Source organism: Takifugu rubripes, chromosome 20 (genome assembly GCF_901000725.2).
Source record: "Takifugu rubripes chromosome 20, fTakRub1.2, whole genome shotgun sequence".
Taxonomy (NCBI): Eukaryota; Metazoa; Chordata; class Actinopteri; order Tetraodontiformes; family Tetraodontidae; genus Takifugu; species Takifugu rubripes.
In genome coordinates, this window is record NC_042304.1 from 8,175,142 (window position 1) to 8,202,720 (window position 27,579).

Consider the following 27,579-nt stretch of genomic DNA (forward strand, 5'->3'; position numbering starts at 1 on the left):
CCTGTTTTCTTTACCTCTAACTCAACTCTTTATTTATTACTCCCTCTCTAGTCCTCATCTAACTGTAACCTTATCAGGTTCGAATCTGTGAACAACGGCAATCTGCAGCTACCGCGGAGCAACATCACATGTCTGGCTGCAGCTTATCACCTTTTTATAATGCCAGTAAACATAAAGCCTTGCCACCTTTTCTGCATCATTATCATCATCGTCAGCATCACCATCACCATTGGAGTTAATAAAGCTGCATGAATGTGCAAATCCCAGAGGTAGGAGACAAAACAGCGCCCACTGCAGCTGGTTGGGGTGCACTGTCTTTGATGGCTGCCCTGTGGGCTGTTCCTACATCCCAGAGGAGTTCAGTAACACACCAAAGAGCTGTGTGTTACCGAACAATCTGTCGCATCAGTGTGACCTTTAAGACACACAGCGGGCAACCCAGAGACGCTTGGCACGGCTCGCAAGCAAGTTTCCGTCAAGTGAAAATGTTACGCGGCAACTGTTTATTTTGATGGGACGCGTGTAGCCATTGTGCAGGTTTATGACATGCGACAGGTTTGGTGTCGTGTGAAACGCAGTCACAACAAACAGTACAACAGGAGAGGACTCAGGCAGCGGACGTGAGTGGGCTGAAAACAAAAACAGAACGTAAATGACGCAGAGGAAAATTCCGCGTCATACAAGTGAAACTGAATTTTGGCTTTTAATTTGATGTAACAGGGTATTTAGAAAAACTGGAAAAGAGTGAAGAGAGTAGAAGCAGAATACAGACAGCTATGGAGGGGGGGGGGGGCGGGGGCCTGCTATTTGTGAAGGGCATGAAGTGGCGGACTGAGTATTCAGTGTCAAACTTGGGTTAGATTTCTTCCCTCAGCATTGTCAACACTTTTGGCTCCTCTCGCCTGGATTTGTATGGTTCCTCCACGCAAAAGACGGGCCGGGGTTCATCGTCGGAACAGGAGCCGGCCTCAGCCCCGTGCCAGAATCACTTTAACTTTACAACACATGGAACCTGTGAACATGACACCAGCGCTCGGTGGTGGATAATTCTGTCACGGCCTGGGCCATCTGAAATGAATGTTCTCGGCCCACATCACTTGATCTTGCTGATCCATTCCCTTAGCCCTGGCTGGTTTGGATTTCCCCCTGCACACCAAAACATTCTGTCACACATGAACCCTCTGGATGAAAGGCTCATAAATGTACAAAGCTTCATTTTAGTCTGTGTATGACCTATAGAGGCCTATTTACCATGTGTGCGTTGAAGAGACGGCACTCACCAGAGAGACGGCACGAGAAGAAAAAAGAAGATCAAAGTCCTGGGGTGTTAGCAGCAACCAAAGAACACAGTTGTGCAGCAAGGAAAGTATCTCTATAAGAAACTCTGAAGGAGAAAAAACATATGAGTTTGTTTAGTGTTGTTGGGGGAAAGAAGATGGTGGTGTATTAAGAGGGAATAAGATCCAAGGCTGTTCAGATTTAGCGGCATCTGATGACGACTCTAGCTGTTGTTGATACAAAGACTCAAGAGCAACAACACTGGAGCCTGTTCTGACAACCAGTGGCCTTGATTGTCTAGTTCTATATGAACAATGAGTGTAACACATCAAATAGTGTGTATCAGAAATTATATAAAATGCAGAAGACTAATGTCTCTGTTACATTACAATAAAAGCCAGTTAGCTTAGTGTGGCGTGAGTACTGAAATGTTTAATATATGAGTGGTGTAGAATTCCAGGTCTGGGATCGTTAGTTATTAGAACTCATAAAGGGGAGCCAAAACCATTTCCAGGCTAAATGAGATGTAGAGCATAGACAGCTGATAGATAGATAGATAGATAGATAGATAGATAGATAGATAGATAGATAGATAGATAGATAGATAGATAGATAGATAGATAGATAGATAGATAGATAGATAGATAGATAGATAGATAGATAGATAGATAGATAGATAGATAGATAGATAGATAGATAGATAGATAGATAGATAGATAGATTTGTTGAGCACTTGGGTCCCATCAATCTTGTCATCTTCCAGCAGTAACAAATCAGCAGATTTCCCACTTGATTTAAATGCACCGTCGTACGTCCAAAAGCCAAACGCTGTGTTTTTCTTTGCGAGAGCTTGCATGAAATGAAACACTCCAGCTTTCAATGTCTGATGTCTTTTTTTATTAAGCCTGGATATTTTATGGTTGAAGGGAATGAGACATATTGGCTAAATCCAGTGTGTTGTTTTAGGACCGGCGCAGCTACTCGAGGAGAGTAGTCATTTCGATCTACACCCCATTCAGCAGCCCATAAAGAGCAAAACCTTGGAGAATGTGCGTGTGCAAGTATTTTGCGGAAAAGAAAACATTATTAAAACAAGTGATGAGAAAAGAAGGATAACCGGGCTAAATGGACACGAGTATCCCCGTCCTCAAATGTAACTCCTTTCGCTTTCTGACGTGCATGCAGTCATTGGAAACACACATAAACACGTGCAACGTTCGCCGATCAGGCTGACCACCCAGCCTGTGCCCCCTGGCCCCCACCTCTCACCTCACTCAGGGGCGCTATAGTTGAGAAAATGTACACCATACACTTCCTTCCCTCCCTCCCTTCGTCCTCCATGTGCTCCCATCTCTCTTTCTCAGTCTCTCCCTCTCTCCTTTACTCTCTCAGTGGTCCCATTCATGTTGTAACAACTCGTAAAGGAAGGAGACTTTGACCCCTTCAGTGAAAAGTTCCCAGTCTCTGTCGTTCATGTAGGAGGGTTGGGCAAATTCAGGCTGACTTTTACCTGGTCATGGCAGCAGCGGTGTGCCCACGCTGTTCAAAGTTCCTTTGTAAGTTTCCAGTTGTTAAATGCTTTTCTTATAAAAACTACTGACTTATGACAATACTTCACAAAGGCATAGGACTCATTTTAAATGTCTAAAACATTACTTTTAAAGAAAGAACCACCTGATAATCTGAGGTGATCGCCTCACCCATGAAACTTCAATGTGGAGTCAAATACATGATGTTCTTAAAATCTATAGTATTACATGATATGTAGCACAATGAATTAGTCAAGGCACTTGATGAGAACTAACAGATTATATATATATATATATTGTGAACATTTGGATATTGAATCAAAATGTAGAATTAATTAAAAGGCCAGTGTGTTTAGTTAGCAAGAACAGATCAGGCAGGAAAATCCAGAATGCCCAGATAATGTCAGACAGTTTTTCAGTGATGGCAGGCGCAGGCATGTGGGGGCAGTAGCAGAGGGAGCAGACCGAGGTCAGAGGTCAGCTCGGTATAAGGATTGGGATCTCTCCTTTATTTCAGAAAACCATTATCAGTCATTTTGCATCCTTTACCATTAGCAACCAAACACTACTGTGTGTGTGTGTGTGAGTGTGTGTGTGTCTGTGTGTGTGTGCGTCTGTGTGCGTCTGTGTGTGCTTGTGTGTGTGTGTGTGTGTGTGTGTGCGTGTGTGTGTGTGTGTGTGTATGTGGCGCTCTTTATAAACACATCAGTTGGACTGACAGTGCACAGCAGGGTGGGAGGGAAAGTCTTGAGACAGCCCGGGACAGAGGTCTCATAAAAAATCACTTGTAATTTATTTCGCTCCAAATTGGAAAGTGCACGCTCACACCTGACTAAATCATCACACGTCAACTGGAGACTGCCCCCCGCTGCACTCTGAGGAAACCCGATCCTAGTTTTGCCGCGCAGACCCGAGCCAGGGCTGGCAGAAAAAACACATCCTCATGCCACATGCACACACTAACTAATGAATTCTGCAGATGTGCCACTCCTGATAGCCCATCCCAGTTACCTTTTCCACTCAGTCTAACTGGCCCCACTGGACAGCTGGGCTTCAATTTTTCATTTGTCTGTTATTTATTTTTCACATGGTCTTTTCATGCCCTTTTGTTGTTGTTTTTTAAAATTACTTATTTATTTTCTCCTGGTTCTTCTTCAGTAGCCATTTATTGTTCCTAAAAACAAATTGTATGTACATAAGTACTTTAAAATGTTAGAACTTGACCTTAGGTCTGAAAAAAATTACGAACTTATAGTAAAAGCTAAGAAATGACGTCATCATTGAAAACAAGTGACTTCTAGGTGCTAGTCATTGTAAAAACATACAGTAGTTGTTTCTGCTGGCTCAGTGGCTGCATAGTTCAGTACCACTAATGGACCATTCATGCATGTGTAGTCCAAACATTGTTGTCACCTCCTCCTTTCCCTCCACAGTTACTCGTCCTCTTCTTCACCCAGTGAGGACTTCGTGAAGCGTTGTGAGGCAAGCACAGCAACAAATCCCAGCATGTGAAAGCAAAGACTTGACATTTGCAAGCAGGACAGGAAAAAAATGACGCGTGTCACTCCCGCGAACCCCCTCAGTGGACTTCTGCTAAAAGAAGCTGCCTATTTAGTTCAAAGCAACGGGGGAAAGCCCACTCAGAACACAGAGTGCTCACTTATGTGGAGAATTCTGTGTTGGAGGGAGGACATTTGTAAAATAAAGTGGTCAAGTGTGGCTGTAACTAAGAAACAGTTTGCAAACCTCAATCCAGAACCTGAAGGTCTGAACTAGAGGACAGCAAGTCCTGGGGTCAAACCATGTAATCATTGTTTGTCTTTTTAGTTTCAGACCTGAGCTTAAAGTCACCTGACAAAATCCTTAATGCTAAAAAGCCATATATTAAATTAAATATACAGCAGCAGATAATTTAAGGTAAATAAACAAATAAGAAGCAGCATCAACTGACTGACTGAGTCACATGACTACATGCTATGACAGTTATTTTTCTATTCAAAATATGTGAACATAAAAGGAGTGGACGGTTACAGTTATCAATGCCGCCTTCAAAAAACTGATGAAATATTCTACAGGGCTAATCTGACAGTCCTGAAACTTCATTAGCACATTTAAGGAACATATAAATGCTGTATCTCCTGTGTACTGAAGATCTTGCTACCATGACAGCCCTGGTGCAGTGGAAACACCAACACATCATGGCTTTAGGCATGACTGCACGCAGTACCAAGGGTACTATAGCAAGAACACTTGTGGTGGAACACAGATCTAGTGATGATTTGGTAGAACAGTTTTGAAGATGAATGTGCTTTGCTTGCACAATGTTCTAATGTTGAATCTTGAGGGATTTGGCAAGAGTAGCATCCCAAAGAGTCTCAACTGTTTGATGGCCTATCAACAGAGGAAGAAAAAACTGTGTAAAGTATCCATCTGTCTGTTTCTGTCAGGGATAGTTAACTCTATCTGTGCACACTTTGTGACCAGATGTTCCCCTCTGTATAACCCAGGCAGATCACATCCTGAGTTAATGCTCAGTTCTCTTTCCACTGGCACGATCTCATTCTCCTACAAGGCCAAGAGACTATTAAAATTAATTGCTTCTAAATCATGTTCCAAATGCTATTTTTACTTTATCAAACATTTGTAAAACATGTTAAAGACTTTGCTCATGCATCCACACACAGGTTCCGCTCATGTGTCCTGAAGGTACAGAGCATTTTTAATTGCTCTGAAGGACAGATTTACACTGGTGATTTGCACTATTTTGAATTGCGCCTAAAGACAGGGCACGATTGTGTCAACAGAGGGTTTCCTGCCTTGTTTTCAGTGTCACTGTCATCAAATAATAAATAATGTGCCAATGAGAGGTAGGGTCGGGTGGTGAACAACAGATTTTATCTCAGCCACTCATCTCATCTGATATTTCAAGCTCTGAAGGTTTGAAATGACAAGCATGCCGCGACACAATAGCATGCCATTGCAATGCCATCCAGTGAGATCATAAAACAAATCCTTTGGCTGTCGGGCAAAATCACAGTGTCTACTGTGAACAAGGTCTATTTACTGTCAAAATAAAAATAGTAGTTAAAATTGCTTTTCTGTGTTGCCCAGACACTCTGGTCAGGAAACAGTGGCTATGTGGAGCCATGTAATTTCACGTAATTGTACTTTGCTATGATCAAAAAGTAACAAATCACATATGTAATTACTAAAACATCATCATCTTGTGTGGTCTACTGAGGTCATAATATCTTGTTTGAATGAAAAGATGGCCGTAACGGTAAATATAAGAGAAACTGTTTTGTGAAGTGTTCTGTGTTGTTTTAACCATTTGATATCAAAAAGACCAACTTTTTCACTCTAGGAAAGTGCATTGGCAGTTAGGGTTAATGTGTTGGCTGGATGTTTGCCACATGAACAAGAGCGTCCAGCATTGTGCTTTTGCCTTCATCTTCCGAGTGCTTGTCTGTCGCAGGGGTGGCATCCTCAGTAGGAAGGCCACGGACATTTCCACCAGCTCCTCTGGGGGAATCCCAAGGCATTCCCAGACTTTGCATTCTTGTCCTTTCAGCCTTATCCAAAGCTCATGACCATAGGTGAGGCTTGGAACATGGACTGACAGGTACTGGTCTGCCGGCTCATTTCTCTTTACCACAATGGACCAGCTCAGTGTCCCCAGTACTGCAGATTCTGCCCCAATCTGTCATTAATTTGAAGAACATCTTGAGATACTTGAACTCCTCCACTTGGGGCAGTAACTCTCCACATTCATTCGGGCTGAGGAACCTGGTTTTAAAATTAGCTCATCTCCATCCCAGCTGTAAACAGTGAAGTAGTTTGTACTGTTTGCATGTCTTCAGTTTGGGGAATATATTTTTAGAGTTTTTAGAAACACCTTAAGAGATCATTGTTCTTGTGGGAACCTTCTGCATTACTGCTGTGCATTAGCCTCATTACAACAACCCAAGTTTTACTTTCATTCATTTTCCAAACACTGCAACAAAGACCCATCAATCTCTGCGGTTTTGCACATCAAATGAAATGTGTATTTTTGTGCAGCGTAAACAGACACCACAGAAACCATCTTCCCTGCAACCCAGATGTGGGTCCAGAGTGTAGAGGCCCATCAACATTCTGGCCAATTCCCAATGCTGTCATATCCTGCCATGTGTACAGAGGCCACTGTCCAGGCCAGGCCAGGTGAAGCCCCGACTTCATTACATAATGACTTAGGAAGTCATCCGTCAGTGCAGTGGGGAGGGCTGGCAATCAAATGGTCCCCATTTTACTCCCCCTGCCCCTCTGTGTGAGCTGCGGCTTCCACCAGTACGTGAGTGTGACAGTGCCGGGGTGTTTGTGTAAAGCTAAATCAGTCTGAGAGGGATGGAAATGATCCAGTGTTCTGTGTATGTGTGTGTCCTAGCTAATGATTTAGTGTGACAAATGATGAGTTGAGAACAAACACAAGCAGCCCAACAGTCTGTCCACACAAATAAACAAACAGAGGAGACAGACAAACAGGCCGACGGGAGGAGCGACAGCGGAGATAGAGGTGATCAATCATAGTTAAGCACAGATCCCCGCAGCTTGATGCCGCTCTGATCGGCAGTGCAGCGTTGCGTGTGTGGCCATCCACCTGCCGCTGTGAGCGTGTGAACGCATGATTTTTGGTAGGGACTTGTGTGCGAGCAGTGTGGCCACCGTGCCCTGACAGTATGCGTGCATTTCTGAGCGAGAAAGTGTGCATGTGTGGGATGTAACCCAAGCCAGAGCGGCACAACACAGCAGACTGTTCAAAGGCCCGTTTATATTATTACAGCTTGTCCAGCTGCTCAAGACAGACAAACAAGACTTAGAGCTCAGAGCTGCAAAAAACAGACCTCCCACCCCATTGCTGAAACCCCTGTGGCCCAGCCCAACCCTGCATTGTGCCTCATAAAAAGACAAACAAAAGTCCACAAACAGAAAAAAAGTGCAAGAGGAAGTTTTCAGCAAAATGATGAATGATGTTAAAAAAAAGAAAAGAAAACTTAAAATCACCATCTAGCACAAAACATTTTCATCTTTTCGAATTGTGTGATGAAATTGGCTGTCTGGGATATTTGTACTGAATCTCTACCAAATTCTGCTCCCTGTTTCACAATAAAACTCCCTAACTCATAATTCATGAGCTTTCAGGCAGATGGACACGGGAGTTTCCATGATATAAAGCTTTGTTTCCTTTCTGATAATGTCCATTTATTTTGAATAGATAGGGTAAACCTGCGTCAACATTTGTGTAGTGAGTTGCGGTAGCCCCCTCCCCACACCACGATCTCTCCCCGTGAACAGTATGGAAAGTGTGTATTCATTTCTGCACCACACTTTTAATGAGTAACATTGACTCCTGTGAAAATATTGAGCCTCCGTTTTACATTTGCTTTTCAAATCTCACCCACTGCACTGACCAACGATCCCAAAACCAAAATATTGCTGTATATACATCGCCATCTCCTTGGAAAGCTGATGAAAACGAACGCCTGTGTTTCTACTGACGTTTGGCCGGCAATATTTCTTGACAGTGTGTACTCAGCGTGCCCTCTGAATGGTTTTGTTCTCTGGAGATCTAGCCCAGTGGATCAGATTGTGGTGATTAAGATCAGAGTAAGACAACACTCCCACTACCTCACACCTCTTGCCTCACTCCTCCTATATCCTATACTCCTCCTATATGTGCCCTGAATCCTTACTTTTTCACCTCAGCTTGCGCCATTTTTTCTTCCACTCCATCCTCTGTACTCCTCACTCCTTCTTTCCCCTACTTTTCTGTCTTTCTCCTCCTCCTCCTCCTTCTCCTGCCCTGCCTTCTCGTCCTCTCCCTGTTCTCCTGCCCCATTCTCTGAGTCAGGGTCCCTGTGTGCCTGTATGTAACATCAGTAAAGCTGTCAGGCGGCCAGGCCAAGGTAAACAGCCCAGCTCTGGGTTCAGGGGTGAAGGGGGCCGTGATGTTTTCCTCAGGAACCCAGGGACCCCCCAAAGGCTTCTGGCTGAAGCCAGGGGTGGGCTGAAAGGGGAAGACGATCCCCTCCATTGCTCCACCAAACAAGAACACAAAATGTTGAATATCTCTTTTTTTTCTTTTCTGTGATTTTCCTCTTTTTTGACTTTTTCCCAGATGCTTTGTATGGCTCGTTCTCTGAATCTGTGTATAATAAGGATGATATTATCCTCCAGTTATGATGCAAAAATGTCTTACAAAGACACTTGGTTTCTTCATGATGATGTGCCATTATATTCTTGCAATCATTACACCCACCCACCCACCCATCCATCCATCCATCCACCCATCCATCCATCCATCCATCCATCCATGCATCCATCCACCCATCCATCCATCCATCTAACTACCCTTATTAAGCCCTATGTGCCCACTCTTGGGCCTAAGAAAAATGTATGCCTACGCATCCACTGTAAAGCTATTTAAACATGACAATGGCACTTAAGGATTTTAATCTTCAAAGATCAAGTGTGCAAGAAGAACTAAATGATCTGGTTTGTTGTGAATCCAACCAGTTTTATAGTCATATGAAGGGCAGAAGCTACTGAGTCGATCGACTGTTGATATACCCATTTGATGAAAAATACATGTGTTATGATGCTATGATGTGTCCCCCTATAACCCAAACTATATTTGAACTTTTGAAGGGCTATGTACTCTCTAACAATGTAACTGTATATATTCAGAAAGGTTTTTATACATTCCATCATTAAAACCTGCTTACAGCTGTGCTAAGGTTGAGGGCTTAATGACAATTAGAACAAAGTTTTAAAGTTACAACATAGATATTAATAACTGTTTCACAGTGGTGATTCCACAGACACACCTATAGATCCAAAAATTTAAAAATTCAAGGGGAGGAAGACTTTAACTTAATGTGTAGCACTTTAGCACTTTCCATCTAATTGTTTGGCATGTTTACTGACTGCTTCTGCCGCAAGCTCTGCCCACAAAAATCACAGCAGTAGCATTAAACGTAAAATAATCTTAATGTGTGGTTATTACATGATACCAAAAATATAAATCAGTAACCGACATTTGTTAGAGATTGGATTACACCCTGAACCAGACACTCGCAATAAAACTGCAAAGCATTAAAGGAGTAACAGGATAATTTATCGGTGTGATCCAGGGTTTTGGGATGGCTCTGTATCGTATGTGTAGAGTAACACACACTGGCTGAATCACAGCGAATCATCTTCTGCTTCTCCACTAAAGTAACACTGTAACTGTAATCTGGACCACATACCCCACATTGGAGATCTTTGTTCAATATACTGGCTTGCATTAGCATAGCATAAGCATCTCCAGTCTTTAGACTGTAGGGGGGGAAAAATAGACATAAGGGAAAGAGCATGCCAACTTCATATAGAATTACTCCGACATCATTGCACCTCTGGACAAACACATGTCAGTGTAAATTTTAATTCTTAAAGCTGAACTTGGAATTGGATATTCCTGATAAGGAAAAAGTAACACTGGAAAGTATAGAAAGATCTAAAAGTGACAGAGTTGAAGGAGGTATAGAGAAAAGAAAGCTAGGAGGATTCAGTGAAGTGATATCTCTCACCCAGGCATGACCCCTCTCAGCCACAGTGACTGACTCTCTCCGAGGGATTCAGATGGCCCGAGAGGGAGAGCAAGAAAGGGTATATCCAGCGGTCGCAAATCAGAGGCAGCACTAAAAACATAGCAACTGGGAGCAAGAGACGCAGAAAAGGGGGAGAGAAGAAAGGCAGAGAATGTTGGGAGTTCAAGAATGGACTAAAAGTGAGGTTAACTGCTAAAAGAAAAAGTGGAGGATTTAGTAAGCAAGGCAGCCAGAGGAAAAAGGGAGAGGCAGAAAGAAAAATTGCTGAGTGAAGATGTTAGTGTGTCAAGCCAAGAAAAGCATGTAGAATTGAATTAAGACAGGAGGAGCCACCAAGTGAACCCACCAAAGAGGAAAGCTGGGGTGCACGCAGGAAGAGGACCATTACCCGTTGTACATCAGCCGTTATATCCCTGGGTGGATTACCGTAATTTACGAGCAGTAAGGAAGAGAGGATGGATGCAGCAACAAGGGAGGCTTATAGATTAGATATTACTTGTGAATATTGGTTTCTACCTTCTCATGTTTGATGGTAGGTGGACTTGAAAGAAGGTAAAACCTTGACAGGGACCAAACTAGGGAACTTCCCCACTGTCTGAGAGCTAATCATAAGATTTAATAAATGTCTAAAGGCACCAAAAAGTGACAACACACAAACCGTCAACTATAATTTAAAAATGTTCAAAATCTTTACTCCTCCCCCCTATATTTTCTTCCTCTTTCCTTTTCCCATGCAACCCTTATTTATCCTGTAACCATCTCTCATCCGTCCCACGGTGCCACAATGGTGTGTAACAGTGCACCAACAGACCCGTGACAGGCCCGCCACCCAGACAGCCTGCCTGAGCTCGCCAGTCCCCAAAATGAGAGAAGACACCTCATCTCTTTCATTGATGAAAGATGTCCCCCCTCGTCCCCATTTACCATGTTGGACTAAACTCCTCAACACCAGATGGGTGAAAAACCTGCCAGCTTTAACCATGTTGTCATATTCCTCAAGTATCTGGTAAGCCATGGACCATATATAGTCCAAACACACATGAAATCTGTCCTGCTGCTCTGTGTTTTTAAGGGCCCAGTAGGGCCATTTTCACAGGGGTCATTTTGACTTAAACGGCAGGTCTATGAAACTATTTAAGGCTATATTATATACAGTCAGTCCAAGTGTTTCTGTCATTGCTGTGGTGTTCTATCAGGAATTCGCGCATTAAAGAACACCAATAATAATAATAACAATAACGCCACTTATACAGATTTTAATGATACTAGTGTTACATTAATACACATGTTGCTTTGGACAAAAGTGTCTGCTACTTGACAAAAATATAAAATGTATTGCAATTTAACAAACTGGTGCCACCATGTACCTGTAGTAACATGTCAGCACAGCCATCTTTTAGACCTTAATACTGAGATAGACATCCAGAGGCTCTAGTTATGGCTTCATTTAAACTTAGATTTATATCTAAAACAGCTAAAATGACCTACAGCTGTATCATTTGAAGAGAACCTTACTCAGCATCTGTGACTCTACCAGGGAAGGCAGCAATCAAAGTGTCCTGGAGCCAGAGTGTAGACGTTAATCTCATTAACATACTGTAAGGTCACTGAAAATGAGCTGTAGGTTGAGCAAATCCCAAACAAATTCCCAGCTGAAAGAATTGCATTGAACCCTCCCCATGTGTCCGCTGTCCACTCTGTCAGACGACTCGATATAAATAACTTAAGCCCAACAAGACTCCAAAGTTATAAAGTATGTTGAAATAAGGTTTAGTTCCTATGATGTGATATGTGTATGTAACATATATATAAGTAACAATATATAAGTATTATACTGAGTGGTGATTTTTTTAAAGCTTTTTTTAAGCTTTAAGCAGCAGGATAAAAATCAGATGTAAATTTAAAAATAAAAACTGTTCTATAACAACAGTAGAATTTGGTCCAAAACTTTCAAAAGAAGAAGAAAGAGAGGAAATATGGCCTCTTTAACGTCTTTCAAGAAGGTTTTTTTTTAAGTACACAACAAACCCATCAGTGAGCTGATATTTAGCCTCTCAGTGTCCAGTTGGTCTACATTACTGCAACAAGTCTGCGCTCACATCTGACACTGAAATCATTTGTTGTTATTAATGATGAGGGTCACTATTTAAAAGGGCAGCCTCATGGGAAATGTTGCTTCCTTTCTGTGACCCATGCATGGCAAGAGCTCCGACAAGAATCTGGGAAACTTTAGTCAGTTGGGTTAAGTTATTTTCTTAGTAGGGTCAAAGTCACACTGTCCAGTTCAAGGCAAAATTAAATCACTGCTACCATTTATTTGATTTCTTTTTCATTGGAAAAAGTCTTTATCATCCCCTCAACAGCAGCTATATACCTTCCACAAAACTGATTTTAAGCATTTTATTAAATTCTGAAGCTCTCGCTTGAACATGTAATTTAGTGTTCAGCGCTGGGAAGACCTGGCAGTGCGAGGAGATGTTGTGGGTCAAACTTGGCCTCATCAAGATTCATCTTGGACCTCAGATGCCTTTTCTCATCTTCACTTTCTGGCAGTATCCCCCTGGAGCCCCAGCTATAAGACACAACAAAAGGGTTAATAGAGCTTTGTGTCATGAGTAGCAAGGCTTAAAAGGCATTAACGACAATTAATCACTGATTACACAGGACATGGTGGACAAGTCCAACACAGCCAGGATGCTGCTTATCCACCAGAGTCATGCTGGCACTGGCTAACATGGCTTGAAACTGGATGAACTGGAGGAACTTTACTGTTCAACTATTAAAGCGCTCTCTCTCTCTCTCTCTCTCTCTTTCTCTTTCTCTCTCTTTCTCTTTCTCTCATACACACACACAACCACACATACAAAGAGAGAGAGAAAGAGAGTTACATTGATTGGCCATTCAGTCTTTGAGCCTTGTGTGCCCTCTGGTCCCCACTCTGCTCTGCTTGGTTCAATTTTTCTTCTTCAGCTTAAGTGCTCAATATTAATACCAGAAAATTCACACTAAAATGAGCTTTCAGCATTTTTGTCAATTCAGGGTCAATGCTTTCACTTTTAAATCATGGCAGCAATAAAACAAAAATCCTAAATCCTAACTCTTTATAGAACTTAAAGATGCTTTCTCTTTAAGAGGCTGCCAAGTGGAATACTTGAGGAAATGACATAAAAGAGGTTACATATCCCTCCGCAGGGTTGTACGTATTGTTGAGTTACTCATTCATAATAAATTATGGGTAAAAAGTAGTGTAAAGTCCCACAGAAGGTAGAAAAAACACACTGGCTTACTGTCTATTTTAAGTTTTTATATGCACACACACAAACACACACACACACACACACACAGTCTCTTACTTTTGATCTGCTAAGATCTGCTATGTCACTGCCACTTAACCTTACTTTCTCTACTTACCCATCTGCTCACCCCTTTGGGTTCCAGCAGCCCCTCTAACCCTTTCAAACTACTCCACAACTCCTAAACAACATCAGCCCCCTGCATAAATGCACACAGACACACTCACACAGTCAGCTTCACCCTGGCCTCTCACCGTGGAGTCTGCTCTGCTGTCCTTTCTTTATGTGTGACATTGTTCCTCCATATGGAGGCTCAAAGTGGCCTTATCATCTCTGGCCTTTTCATTCGCTTTGCCTTTGAACTTAGGTCTCTTTCTGCTCGTCTGCACTCGCCTACAGCCGCAGATGTACTCACAGATGTTAAAACACACCTCACTCCTGCATCAATAACCTAATTAGGCCTGTAGAAATTACACTGAAGCACAAAGCCACAGATGCCTCTCTCTCTCAATCCAAATAATTTGCTCATCGGCTGCAGTGCGACAATGAATCGAAACTTTTGCCGCATCTCTACAGCTCCTCTTTTTTCCTGCCTGTCTCTTGACTCTTTCTGTACACTCTGCCTCTCCAATGAAGTGGCTGCTTACAGGCTGCTGACTCTATAACTGCTGTTGTGGCTTCCCAGGGCTCTTGTGCCCTGAAGAATCATATGGAGCTATATTGTATGCAATTGTGCAGGCACTTTTGCTTAACAACTTGCCAGAAACACCCGTCCATCTCTGGAGACTGAGGACCTCTGTTCTCCAGCACTAACCAAATTTGGGCTCAGTATCACTTAGACGGTACTGAGCTGTATAACAATGATTATGGTTTTGCACATTTTATTGTGTTTGAATGTCGAAACTATGGGTATTTTAACACATGAACCCCGAAATAAGAGTTTAGTTATATGAAATATTCTTCTTAAAAATTTCAACGTATCAATGAAGAAAGTTGCAGTCTGGCCTTTTTAAGTACCATTTTCTTCCATGGAACTTCCTCTAATTTTGCTTCTCCTTGTCCAGGTTGGGTCTCAGATTAACACTGGGGGCTGGGGGGGAGCACGACCTCTGTCCAGAAGAGGAGAAAGTGTAGGTTTGGGAAGGGGAGTGGGGGGAGTCCCGGTGTGAAGCTGCGTAGGATGAAGGGCTGAGATAGAAGAGATGGTAAAGAAAGAAATGACAGCATGGACATGATGGCTAATGACAGACACAGCTGAGAAAACACACGCGCATACACAAACAAGGAACACTAAAATCTGAGGAAAAATATGCAGGTCTAGCAGGAGGTCAGATTCCCCCACCATAACTAATTCAATTTTATAAACTGCAAGAAAACACGCTGCTGCTTTCAGAGCTCTGGGGAAAAGTGTGAACATATGCACATTTTCTAACTCATCAATCAAACTGGTTTAATCATAATTCATGAATGTGTTTAATAGATAGTCATTTGATAAATTTACATTCTTGTTTGTATTTATATTATCAGAAAGAACAGGAAGAATATTACTGTGAAATAGAGGGAAAATGTTCTGAATAGCTTATCAAAAACCCTTTATAATCTCATTAAATCAAATGAATTTCTTCCAAAACTCTATGTTTTAAACTCCAGCTTTAGAGTCAACTTTGCATGCTAGAGGATGCTCAGCCTGGTTTTAATGTTGGGTTGTAGTTAGTGTCTTTTTTAAAAAAGGCCAGATGATGCTGCAGGGAGCGGCACGCAGTGCTGCTGGTGGTCTGTGCAGGCCTGGTAAAGACATTAGTGCAGCATTCTGGGTGAACAGGGAGTCCCATAGACAGCGCTCACTTCTCTAAATAAACATTAGTCTTAAAAAGTTTGGCCCCACGACCTCAACGTGATCACATTTCACTCTGGATAGTAAACCTCCAGCTTTATCGCGAGGTTTCGCCCTACGCTTGGAAAACATGCTGTCATGCAGGAAAAGATCAGACCAGCAGGGTTTCATTTTCACCTTTGTTTTGAAGTTAACTGTGTCTTTGCTCCTTCTTAAGCATGCCACACCAGACCCGTGCATGCTGAAGTATAAACCATTGAAAATGGATCTAAAAAGTCAGCATTTGTTTTTGGATTTTAATGGCTGAAACCCTGGAGCCTCAAATTAAGCCTAATTTGTGTGTGTGTGTGTGTGTGTGTGTGTGTGTGTGTGTGTGTGTGTGTGTGTGTGTGTGTGTGTGTGTGTGTGTGTGTGTGTGTGTGTGTGTGTGTTAAACGTCCTTGGCTGTTTTGTTGGGTCTGAACAATTGCAGCAGGAGGATAATGACAGTTAAGTTAAGGTCTGTTCATAACTTTAATAAATGGGCTTGAACACATTGTTTGAGTTGGATTTAGGAATGATTTCAGGCCTCCACTGAAGGTCAGAACAGAACAGAAACATGCAGCCATGAAGAGGTGTTGATGGAGAATAAATAAATCATCAAAACATTGGGTCTATTATCATAAATGTACCAAAAAGCAGGGACAAAACAAATATAGACATAACACAATAAAAAACAGATAAATGAAACCTCTTAATTAAAAAATCATAAGATCTGAATGTACTGTATTATTGTGAGTTTTATTTTCTTCTGGTCCGTCTCACTATTAAGATTTTTATTGCCCTCTCTCGCCCAGCCTTTATTAATGTGCAGAATGACCCTAATAGTATTGTGTGTGTGGAGCTGAATTCAGCAGCCACATGCTGCTTAAAATACACAGGCCTTTGATTGGCCTTTTAGGGTAATTAAAGTGTACCTTTCAATATGATTTTCCAAATTGTGCGTGCGTGTGTGTGCAGCAGGTGTTCCTCAGTATCAGTGATTCAGCCGTGCGAAGATCTTCCAAAGTTAATATTGTGTTTCCAGAGATGATAGGGAGTTCACTGTCCTTGCTTTATTTGCACATTCTAAATTAATTAAGCCCAGGAATCCTCCGTCCGTTTCAAAAACACGGTGGGTCGGAGGGGAGGTAACTGGGAGCAGTGATGGGAGCCTCTGATTTATATCAGCTGTGCAGCCGCGCCGCGGCTCGCTTCTCTCCTCTTCCGGGCCGCGGAGCCGCGGAGGCGGCCAACATTCCTCTGCGGGGGCGCGGAGGTCCGTCTGCGCCGTGCGCGGCCGCACAAATGCACGGGGAAGTGAACGAGGCGAGGGGTGGTGTGTGTCTTGGACAACGCTGACATAAATGTTCAGTTGGAAACTTTCGCACTTGGTGTGATAGTAGCAGTTTTCAGATGACCGACAAACTGCAGCTGTCGGAGCGTAAAGGTTCAAACTGGTTTCATCTGCTGTGTTCCCCTGACGGATCACCAGAGGAGCTACACACCCCCGATTTAGGGCCTTTCTGCACTTTCACCGAGAATTTTTTCTGCAGTTTCTGTCCTTCCTGTTATCCAACTTCTAATATACATCTAGATTTTTGTGAGTCGTTTCAGACAACAATATCAAACCATCGGCTGCATTGTGTCTAGTTGGATATCAGTCAAAATAGTTATTTTATGCATATCTCAACGTTTATTCAAATAAAGCCTGAACCTTCCATTTTTCAAATGCAGCAACATATTCCATTATAATAATTTACAGATTCGTGCAGGTGCTGTCTGTCATGAATCATGCTTTCTTTTGATAGTGCAACCGTACGCGCGCGCGCGCACACACACCCACGCACGCACACACACACACACACACACACACACACACTGGGTCAGCAAATCCTCTGTTCCGCGCCCTTCAAGACGCATCGATACGAACCGAAAGCTTTACGTGAAACGATTTCATTTAATCCCGTCCTGCTGTCGGGTTCAGCTTGAATAATAACTAAATAAAAACAATAACATTAATGATCATTCTAAAAATACGTCTACGTTGGCGTCTCAGTCGTTGCTTCTGCTCGGCGCACGCCTTTAATCCTGTCATCCCCGCCAGCATATGGGAGCGCTTAGAAAGAGATGGGAATTGTTTTGAGAAGTATAAATGTGTTTTTGGTTGCTGTCGAGTAATTTTGCTGTCACTTCACATATCACTCACGTGTCATTTTGTTTGGGAACCGTCACCAAAACAATGACGAATGTCGCGCCTTAAATAAAGACTGACTGTGGCGCTGCGAGTGTGGGTGGTCTCTGTCTCTTAATATGTCTCTTTCTGAGGTCGGGCATTAATGTGCGTGAAATCGATGATGATATCACACCACCTCTTGTAATTGGGGGGCGTTTGGAATGATGCGTGTTCAATATTCTGTGGTGGATTGATTGAGCTTGAAAAACATAAAGATAAACTCAGTCTTGTATCATTCATCTGTAAAACTGGTTGCCTCGGATAACCTCAGCCTGCCTTTGTGTGTTTGATTTTTTTTCCCCTTCCAAATACACTCGATTTTAATGGACTGACGCGGTGAGTAATGATTGCCCACCAGGATCCGTGCGCGTAAAAGTTGCTTGTTTCTATTTTCCCCTTCATTGTCAAGAAAAAAGTGCTCCAATCTTAATTATTTCCCAACACCCAGCCAACATATACACCCAATTTGCATGCGGGGAGATTGAAGGAGAATAGAGGAAAGAAAGGCTGAGTCGGGATAAAGATGGTTTTCGTTTCAAAGACTTTCAGTGAGCTGTGCTGAAGAAAAACAGTCCGCCCCCCCACCCTTCATCCTTAATAATCATCTGTCAAAACACCCGCAAACTAATTTAACCATTGGCACACAGATCTCGTAAATAAAGGAGGCTTTACACCCCCCTTCTGTCTCGAAACATGTGCTCCGACAACTGAGAAAAAAGTCCAATGCCCCCTGTTTTCTGCAGCCCAGCGAGTCCCACTGCGTCTTTTATGCGCACCCCGAGACAACACAGACGACATGAAAGCGGGGCAAACCGAGGGCCTTCAGACGAGATTGCTTTTCAGGGTCTAAATGTGTGTGGCTGCTCTCACAAGGGGGGACCGCTCGCTGCGCGCACATTCTCTCCCTTGGGCCGGGGGTCCACACTGACAACATCAACAAACGGCCAAAAAGCCGCATTATGGTGGATTAGAAGCCTGATGAAAAATGCTGCTACAAATTAGCAACGAAAACCCAAAAGACCGTGGGTACGGCCTTGTTCACTTTCAATTACAGACCGCCGAGGCCTAACGGACCCCATTCATTTAGGCCCTTTGTAACATACTAGAAAATGGTCCTTTACAAGCGAGGAGAAACCACACAAGAGGTGAATACCCGTAGGCCGCTGCGTGATATAAGTGCATAACGCGTAATATATATATATATATATATTAAAAAAAAGAATCGAACTATTATTTTTGTAATTATGATAACTGCTATACATTTACATATTCTTAATGTCGAGCTGTTTTCAAAATAAAGCTCTATTAAAAACATCTCCTAATAATTCTAATTAATAAGAGCAATAATCATCCAGAATAACTACTGACTAAAACATACGAGTCTGGTTTTCTAGCCTGTTTGTGCAAAGCCTTTACAGTAAATAAGAAACGATTTAATAAGCATCTTTTTGAATTCACAAACATTTATTAATCGTGTCCTTACAACAAAAAATGACCTATGAACATTGATGAGTGTCTCTCTCGCTCTACTGGCAGCACAGGACATACCTACTATATATGTTTCACATATTAAACTGTGAAATAGGAACGAACATCACTTAAAAAGAGAGAGGTACTGTATGTCCACCGACGACATGAAGTGTCACAAATCACCATGTAAGGGAAATGTCTTTTTTTCCTTTAAGAGGGGCATTTAAAATCAATAACACACCCTTTTCCTTCATGTGCTTCCTAAATAAAACCTGAGTTTGCCGTCTTTCTATGTCAATAGCCACAGCGCCATTTTTACGCACAAAATTAAAGAAAACAAACAGCATAATTCATAATGAAAGTCTCAGTTATATATATATTTTTTTTTTCGAGTGACGACTTTAACTTAAAATAAAATTTTCCTTTCCCCCAACACTGACAAGATAAGGCCACGTGCCAGATTAAAATGCCCATTTCCCGAGATTTACTTGCGCTTGTCTCTAAACATTATACACATATTTACACCATAAATAAACAATATCCTCCCTACACGTCTTGTTAGCAGAGAGGTCCCTTTAATTTTACCAGATATGTACAGCCAACGTCTACATAAGATGATGCCATATTTTCTTTCTTTTTCTATATGAAGTTGTTTGTCGTTTTAAATCTTACCATGTTATTCTAGAAAGGACAAGTGCTCATATTCGGGCTTTTGCTGGAAAAAGTCTGAGTCTGTGGCCCGGACTGTAACAGGCCTATGCTGTCCTGTGATAGGTTCAAGTGGCTGGAAGCCGAGGCCAGTGCCGGGGTCAGCATGGCCAGGAGCTGAGCCTGGGTGGCCGGCTGTGCGCTGTAGGAAGAGGCGGTGGAGTTGGCGGCACCAATGATGTTGTCAATGGAGAATGAAGGCCGGCTCGGAGCGCTGGAGTCCGACTTAAGTGGCGGTAAGGACGGGCTTATTTGAGGATAAAAAGGTTTTCTTAAGTCGGCCCCTAAAAGAGTGGGTAAGGGATGCGGCGCCGGGAAGATGGAGGCTGAAGGGGGCAAGGTGCAGGGAACGCCTGGGAATGGGAACGAGCCGGCATGGTGCGTGTGATAGGGGCCGTGAGTTGCGTGGAGGTTCTGCAGCTGAAGCCCATAATTGTATCCATAGGGGCCATATCCAAACCCGGGGAGAAAGCCACCGGATTCTCTCAGGATTTCGTTTGCCTGCTGCCTCTTGAAGCGCTTCCTCCTGCGCAAGAAGCTCCCATTGTCGAACATGTCCGCGGAGTCCGGGTCCAGGGTCCAGTAGTTGCCTTTTCCCGGGTTGCCGGGCTCTCGTGGGATTTTGACGAAGCAGTCGTTCAGGGAGAGATTGTGGCGGATGGAGTTCTGCCACGCTGGAAATTTCTCTCGGTAGTACGGGAATCTGTTGCTGATGAACTCACAGATCTCGCTGAGGGTGAGACGCTTCTTGGGGCTCTGTAGGATGGCCATGGTGATCAAGGCGATGTAGGAGTAGGGCGGCTTCACAAGTGCATTCTTTCGGGGCTTATCCCCGATCATGGTCCCGACTTCAGAGCCCATCTGCTCCGACGGACAGTCGGAGCTGCTGAGTCCGGGAGATGAAACTCTCTCCACGGCGTTCTGCGAGTAGTTATCGTCCGAGTCATTGTCCAAGTTGAAGTCGTGGTGAATGTGCTTCAAGTCTTTGCCTACAGACATGTCACCCCCGACCACATCGATGTCCACATCATCAGACAATGCAGAGCTGTCGGACATATCCGTCCCTAAAGTCATCCTTGGAGACGCCGCTGTTCTTCCGTCTCTCTTCGAGGTTTCCTCCTCCTCTTGTCCAGCTGCTGAGCGGGAGCGCGCACACACTCCCCAGTTCTTCTTTCAAAGCGCAACAGAACGATCTGCAGCTTTATCTCCCAAAACAAACTGCACACATGGCTAAAATCTAGTTTTTAAAGTAAAAAAAATGTATAAAAATGACTGCTTGACCTGTTGACTTGGCGAGTCCTGGACGTCCGATACTTGTCAATCAGGGCCGTGCGGCGTTCCCATCGAGCGGAAACTTCTGTACTCTTGTAATAATAGAAGAAAAACTAAAATCATCGAAATAGCGCAAGAACGTGCGCTTTCTTTCAAAGTTTCCACCTGTTACGAGTCTCTTCTGTCGCTCATGCACATCAATTAGGTCTGTAGAATTTCTTTTACGCACGGGACTGGGGAAGTATCCAGCCGCACTGTCACACTATCCTCCTCAGTGTTCGATAGGTATTTATAGGGCCATGCTGATCACGTGATGTTTGAGTCACCGTTACCAGGAAATGGAGACTATTGCCCTGCAACATCGATCCACTGCTGCTAATTACCTAAATCCTATTTTAGAAAAGGTAACCATTCGGTTGGTTTTTGAATTAGATTAAATACATGTTATATAATAAGTGTTTTACTTTTGCAATTATGGTTAGTAATTAAAAAGAAAAATATTGACCTTTAAGACTGAACATACATTATGGCGGGGTTGTTTTATTATAATCGATACATTATTAACAGTAGGAGTAGAATTGTACTTTTTACTCAAATGTTCTGGCGAAGCTAAATTAGCACGACTTATAATATCGTTTTCGCACTGCAGATGAAAGAGTATCGTCAACCTCCTATCACCTCCAGTCGGGGGGATAATTGAACAAACAATATTGATTTTTAAAAAATGTATGAAATTATGTTTTTAATTAATTGCCTGTGTAATTTTGCTCCGTAGGTGTCGTTTCTAATTTGGCTTTATTGTTGTTTTAACATTCAGCCTACATTTTGATCAGAGGCCAAAATCCATTTATTTTAGATTTCAGCGATGGTTGCAGGTTGCAGGTTGCTGCTCGATTGAGGATCGTTGTTCCAGGGTTTTCTCTGACAGAAAGCCGCTTTCTGTAAAGATGTTACAGAGTTGTAGTTAACTGGTGCAACCTGCTCCTGTGGAAAAGGCTTCTGATGACAGTGGTGTGTTTGCGGACCTTTGCAGAGCAGGAAGACGTTCCACTCCATTTCCCTGAAGAAGCAGCAGGTTCATATCACGCGTTTACACCCGCGGCTCGTTTACCTGAGTCAAACAAAACGATTTAAAATATATATATATATATATATATGTGTGTGTGTGTGTGTGTGTGTGTGTTAAGAAGACGAGATCGCGCGAAATGTCATGATTTATTTTTATGCTTGATGAATCACATAGATTTTTTAAAGGATTTATTTTAAATGTAATGTATTAATTGAAACTATATAAGACAGAAAAAAACGATTGTTTTCCTGACGCATTACTATTTATTAAGTTTTTTCTGTGTGTCGAATTGTCGTAAGGGATATTATTTATTACCGTATGGTGAGCGACCCAGACTTGTATTACCGTATTTATTTATTATTTATTTAACAAACCCAATAATGAGTGAAAGTTTGTTTCAAGAAAACGAAATAACATGTTAACTTTAAATACAGATATACATGTGTGAATATTTTATTACGCGCGTTTTCTTTCTTCTATAATGATAAGACCTAACGTGAGTCTTCAACACTGTCCGTCTGTCTGTCGGTCTGTCTGTCTCCCAGTCGGTCTTTCTGCGTTTGATGGTCTCTCGGATGGAGCTGGGGCGCCCTCTGTTGGACATAACGCATTTCCTTAACAAAATCAACAACAACCAAATGCCTCCATTCAAATTGTCCCGTGGCAGATAAACTGATTGCTGGTAAAGCTGCTTTCCCGAAACTACAAAGTGAAACAGGATTTTTGTCATTTCGAAAATATGACAAACAACAAAGACAGACCACAGTGTCACGAAGCATCTGCGGCAGGTTAAAGCGCCTGTGTGTTGATTTCATAGGAAAGGTGTGATGAAGTCTGACTTGGACTCATAACCTTGTAGCAGCAGACACAACTGTGCCAACATAGACGCACGAGGAGGATCTGAAAATCTGCCCATTGATAAACTGGAGGATGAATCTATTTTATTATCAGCTCTGTGTTGTTACTGGAATTGCACCATCCTGTACCGTAGGTGTTCTAGATTTAGATTTAAAAATGCAGCTGAGCTGTGGGACATATTTTTATTTCGGAATTTAGGGCTGTGCACGTAAAATATATATTGATAAACCGTAGAGCTGATTTAATGTATAACATAATTGCAAAGTCACTTGAATTTTTGCATATGTATATACATATGTAGCCAATACCATCTTCTGTTTGTATTTAAATTGCATTGGTTATTTAAATGTATTTATATGTTCATCTACAACACGCTGGAAATCAGAAGAGAAACATATTCTCCAGCAAATCATGTTTTTGCTTCCATCTAGTGGTGAAAAGTTTTATTCGTCTTTCAATGAACTCAGAAATAATCAGACTCACTTTTAGTCACGTTAATAAGTCTGTTTGATTAACTGTCCGATCTCATGAAACATCTGGATTTTAAGGAATGTGAAATGTTGGTCATCCTTTATTAAAATACTATAGCACAAAATATAATTGTTATTTGTTACGCAGACCTGTAGTTCAGCAGAAAGGATTAAGAGTTGCAATGAAACAAGACAAAAAAAATTTCAAATTATCGATATAATAAATCTACATAGATTGGTAAAAGTGCACCTTTCTCCAGCATTCTTCCACAGAGGCTAAACTGCTCCCAGTTTGGCTTGAGTACAACGTTTAGGTGATACTGGGAGGGAGTTTTCCTTGTGGTAATATATTACATATATTACATTTACACACGACAGGGGTTAGACGACTTATTGTTTATTTGGTAAAGAACATCCGGAAATTCTTGCTTTTTTCCAAGATTTTGGATGATTAAGGAGGTAATTTACAATAATTGTTTCAAGCTATCAGCGCTTTTGAGTGCAATTAACAATATGATGATACTGATCTAATACAAAAACAAGTATATGAAATTGGATTAAACTTTAGTACTTAAAACCTGGATGACAGTATGTAAGGCTGCTTTAAAATAAGCTGCAATGTAAAACAAAAAAATAAAAAAAATGGACATTTATCCAAAATTGCAAATGATTAGTTTGAATTAAAATAATTAAATTGGGTGATAAAATCTTTAATTTGTTTTTGCTATTATCGTTACTATTTTGTTACTGTTTCGTTACATTTTTAGTGTTACTGAATGCAGAAATTATTGTCTCAGGCTTTTAAAGACATGTTTGAAATCATAGCTGACAATGAAAGGTTTTTATGATGTAGTTTTAAAAAAGATTTTAAAATATGTGTAACTCTCTGCCGTCACGATCCAATAAAGCCTGAGGTAAGGGGGAACTTAGTTTGGTCAAAAGAACGATTTAAATATTTGCTGTATAAGTTGATAAGGACATAAACCAGGCTGACTGAGCTGTTAAAGGCTTCAATAGGGAAGACGACATTTATTTTACTGTAAAAATGAATTTATTGCCACGCAACCTGTCGTCATGGAAACACTCTTGTTTTAATAAAGATTTAAACAAAGAAAATATATACATCGCGTTTGAATTCTGACACCATCAGACACAATCGAAAAGTATTCGGAAAGACTCCAAAACATAGAAAAGCAAGAACACAACAGTAAAACTCTTGGATATACAGTCATGGAATGTGTCAAACGGATCAGAAATGGCTTTTCACCTATTAAAAGAGGAATGTTTTTTGAAGGCTCGGTCATTTTGAGTCATAGCGTGTTCATAATAAACTAGCAGGATTGTTTATTGGAGTTTTTGGATGTGTGATCGAATATGTCCGCGCTGACCTGTCCCAGCTCATGTGCGCAATAAAACCCAAAACTTTGCGCTTTTCAATAAGGTTTCACATATATCGCTCCAATCCTGACGCAAAGTTGGTCTGTCTCATGTAGGTGTTGTTGTAGGAGTTCATGGAGCTAGAGAGGCCCAGCAGTTGCTCCGTGTGCTCGGCGCAGGAGCCCGGGCGCAGGGCCGACAAGGATAGCCGGTTGCTCGGGCAGTACACCTGAGAGCCGCCCGGGGAGAACCCGGACTGCGTCATGGTGGACAGATTCGGGGGAGAGGCTGAGGAGGAGTACGAGTACCCACCGGCGATGTTCGCCGAGATGTTTCCACTGTTCCTGCTCAGCATGTTCGCTGAGGGGTTCACTGCCGGGGCCTGGAAGCAAGCAGACGGGTCGGTGCTGTTGACCGAGCAGGAGGTCATGGCGGCGAGGTCACCGCTCAGCCCAAGGGTCTGGGCCGTGAGGTCTCCAGCGGGACCCCCCTGCATCACCGCCTGCTGGCTGATGATGTTGTCGATGCTGAACATGCGCGGCTGCCCTTGGCTGACCCCTGCGGAGGTCTGGTAGTGATGCAGCATGGCCGGATGCGGGGATGTGGAGGACAGCTGAGAGCCGTACCCGGAGCCGATCCCTGCGTACAGGGTGTTGGAGTATGACGGCCTGCTCATCGGCGTCGGGGTGAAGGCGCTGGTGTTTTGCATGTAGCCGGGATATGTGCTCACATCCGTGCGCTTGAATCTTTTCCTCCTCCTCAGAAAGCTCCCGTTGTCGAACATGTCCTCTGCGGCCGGGTCTAGCGTCCAGTAGTTGCCTTTGCCCGGTCTGCCGGGCTCCCGGGGGATTTTCACAAAACAGTCGTTGAGAGTGAGGTTGTGGCGGATGGAGTTCTGCCACTTTTTGGAGTTCTCTCTGTAGAAAGGGAAACGCTCCATGATGAACTTATAAATGCCGCCCAGGGTGAGCTTCCTCTCGGGGGAGTTGGCTATTGCCATGGCGATGAGTGCGATGTAGCTGTACGGAGGTTTGCCCCGCTGGACGGGCCTCTTCCTGCGGCGACTCCCGGTGGGCAGGTGCTCCTCGGTCTGGCCCGCGGCTGCTCCATCCTCCGTGTTCGGGCTAGTCCCCCGGGGCTCAGACTTGATCAGCACATTGTCCTTTGACCGGGCCTGCAGCATCAGAGGCGGCGGAGGCAGCGGCGAATCCAGGCTCACATTTGGAGACATGACGACGGGACTCGCCTCGGCCGGCGAGTGCTGCGTCTCGGCGGTCATGTTGCACATGCCAGAGAAGTAGGAATAATTTGCCAGATTCATAAAAGACACATGTGAAAGTCCCCTGTTTTGTAGAAATAACAGCCAGTTGACAGCCGAAAGTTAGACTCCAAGCTCTGGTCAAAAATAGCCCTGATGTTTGGAGTGTGTCTCTGTGAGTGTGTGTCCAGGTGAGAGGAAGGCGTTGACAGTTTTATAAAGTTGGGGGGGGGAGTGACGCCTCTGACTCGCCTGTGACGATGGAGGCTAGTGGACTAAACCCAAAAGACAGTTATTGACATTCTGACCCATAAATAAAACCGTTTTGCACACCACAACGCTTCAAAGTAATGTTTTCTAATTTAATGTTCTAAACTTTCCCCCTAAGACCCCTCCACCTCACCCCCCCACCCTTCTTTCTCTCCCTCCTTTTACTGACTGTTCTGTGTATATCTAGGCCAGAAACAACACTCTGGAGCCGCTTGGTGTAACTACAAACCCAAGAGCCAATCCAGCAATTGAAAAATAATAACAAGCCACTGAAAACAAGCAATTGAGCTATAAAAGCTTTTGAGGGAAGAAAAGTAAATACCCCCCCTCATTTCATTTAGATTTTTGGAGAGTGATAATCAAACAGAACCCTCGGCCAGCAGGGAAAACTGTTGTCTTATGGATTTTTAAATAAAACACACTTCTGCACACAGTTTGTGTTCCTACAACAGCCTTTTAATCATAAAGCATATGACAGTGCTGCTAATTGATTATTTCAGCAAATGGAGGGTTGAGGCTAAAAAAAAAAAAATCTGTGGCCTGCTGCAGCCATTTTACACATCTGAGAAGAAATAGTGCTGCTGATGCTGCCGTCTGCTACAACAAACATGTCAGACTGAGAGTATTTGGCTAGAGGTAAGAAAGAAGGTACAAATAAGATTATATTAAGTTGTTACTGCAATGCAATAAAATCAAATGAAGGACATTATTAATACTGTCCAAACACACAAACAAGCACACACACACACACACACACACAGACACACACACACGATCAAACCCCTCCCAACGCAGCCGCAGCTCAGACATCACTAAGCCCATGCAGCTAGCGACTCACAGCCAGTGGCTAACAGCTTCAGACAGGCGTGGGAGCGGGCTTGTATCCAAGCAGGATCTGCCCCCAGAGATGCCAGGTCAGGCAGGACAAACAGGGGCTCAGGCCAGGAAATGGGTCCTCTGCCTCAGGGCCCATGGCCTCCTGTTAATCCCCGCTTCTCCTAAACTACCCCG

At 43.0% G+C, this 27,579-nt stretch overlaps 2 protein-coding genes and 2 long non-coding RNA genes across 6 annotated transcripts; all 4 read right to left on the reverse strand.

The window, feature by feature from the left end:
* Positions 1-488: 488 nt before the first annotated feature.
* LOC115247321 (uncharacterized) lies at positions 489-10,799 on the reverse strand. 3 transcript variants are annotated; one of them, XR_003886380.1, is made up of 3 exons: positions 10,415-10,799; positions 1,281-1,384; positions 489-1,146 (listed from the first exon to the last, which is right to left on the reverse strand). It is a non-coding gene; the product is annotated as an uncharacterized lncRNA (long non-coding RNA). The 3 variants fall into 3 exon arrangements; XR_003886381.1 differs by having other exon boundaries at positions 1,252-1,384; XR_003886379.1 differs by lacking the exon at positions 10,415-10,799 and adding an exon at positions 2,548-2,686.
* Positions 10,800-12,730: 1,931 nt separating this feature from the next.
* On the reverse strand, positions 12,731-21,525 carry LOC115247319 (uncharacterized). Its single transcript, XR_003886377.1, has 2 exons — positions 21,276-21,525; positions 12,731-13,007 (listed from the first exon to the last, which is right to left on the reverse strand). It is a non-coding gene; the product is annotated as an uncharacterized lncRNA (long non-coding RNA).
* Positions 19,487-21,282, reverse strand: foxd2 (forkhead box D2). The gene has a single exon (XM_003974141.3). The coding sequence runs from the start codon at positions 21,066-21,068 to the stop codon at positions 19,968-19,970; it is 1,101 nt and encodes a 366-aa protein (XP_003974190.1). The 5' UTR covers positions 21,069-21,282; the 3' UTR covers positions 19,487-19,967.
* A 3,205-nt stretch (positions 21,526-24,730) lies between the features above and the next one.
* foxe3 (forkhead box E3) lies at positions 24,731-26,464 on the reverse strand. The gene has a single exon (XM_003974140.2). It carries the CDS (start codon positions 26,359-26,361, stop codon positions 25,108-25,110), a length of 1,254 nt encoding a protein of 417 aa, XP_003974189.1. The 5' UTR covers positions 26,362-26,464; the 3' UTR covers positions 24,731-25,107.
* Positions 26,465-27,579: the final 1,115 nt, after the last annotated feature.

Coding starts and splice junctions, on each gene's coding strand:
- foxd2 (XM_003974141.3), bottom strand. CDS start 21,068: ATGACTTTAGGGACGGATATGTCCGACAGCTCTGCATTGTCTGATGAT.
- foxe3 (XM_003974140.2), bottom strand. CDS start 26,361: ATGAATCTGGCAAATTATTCCTACTTCTCTGGCATGTGCAACATGACC.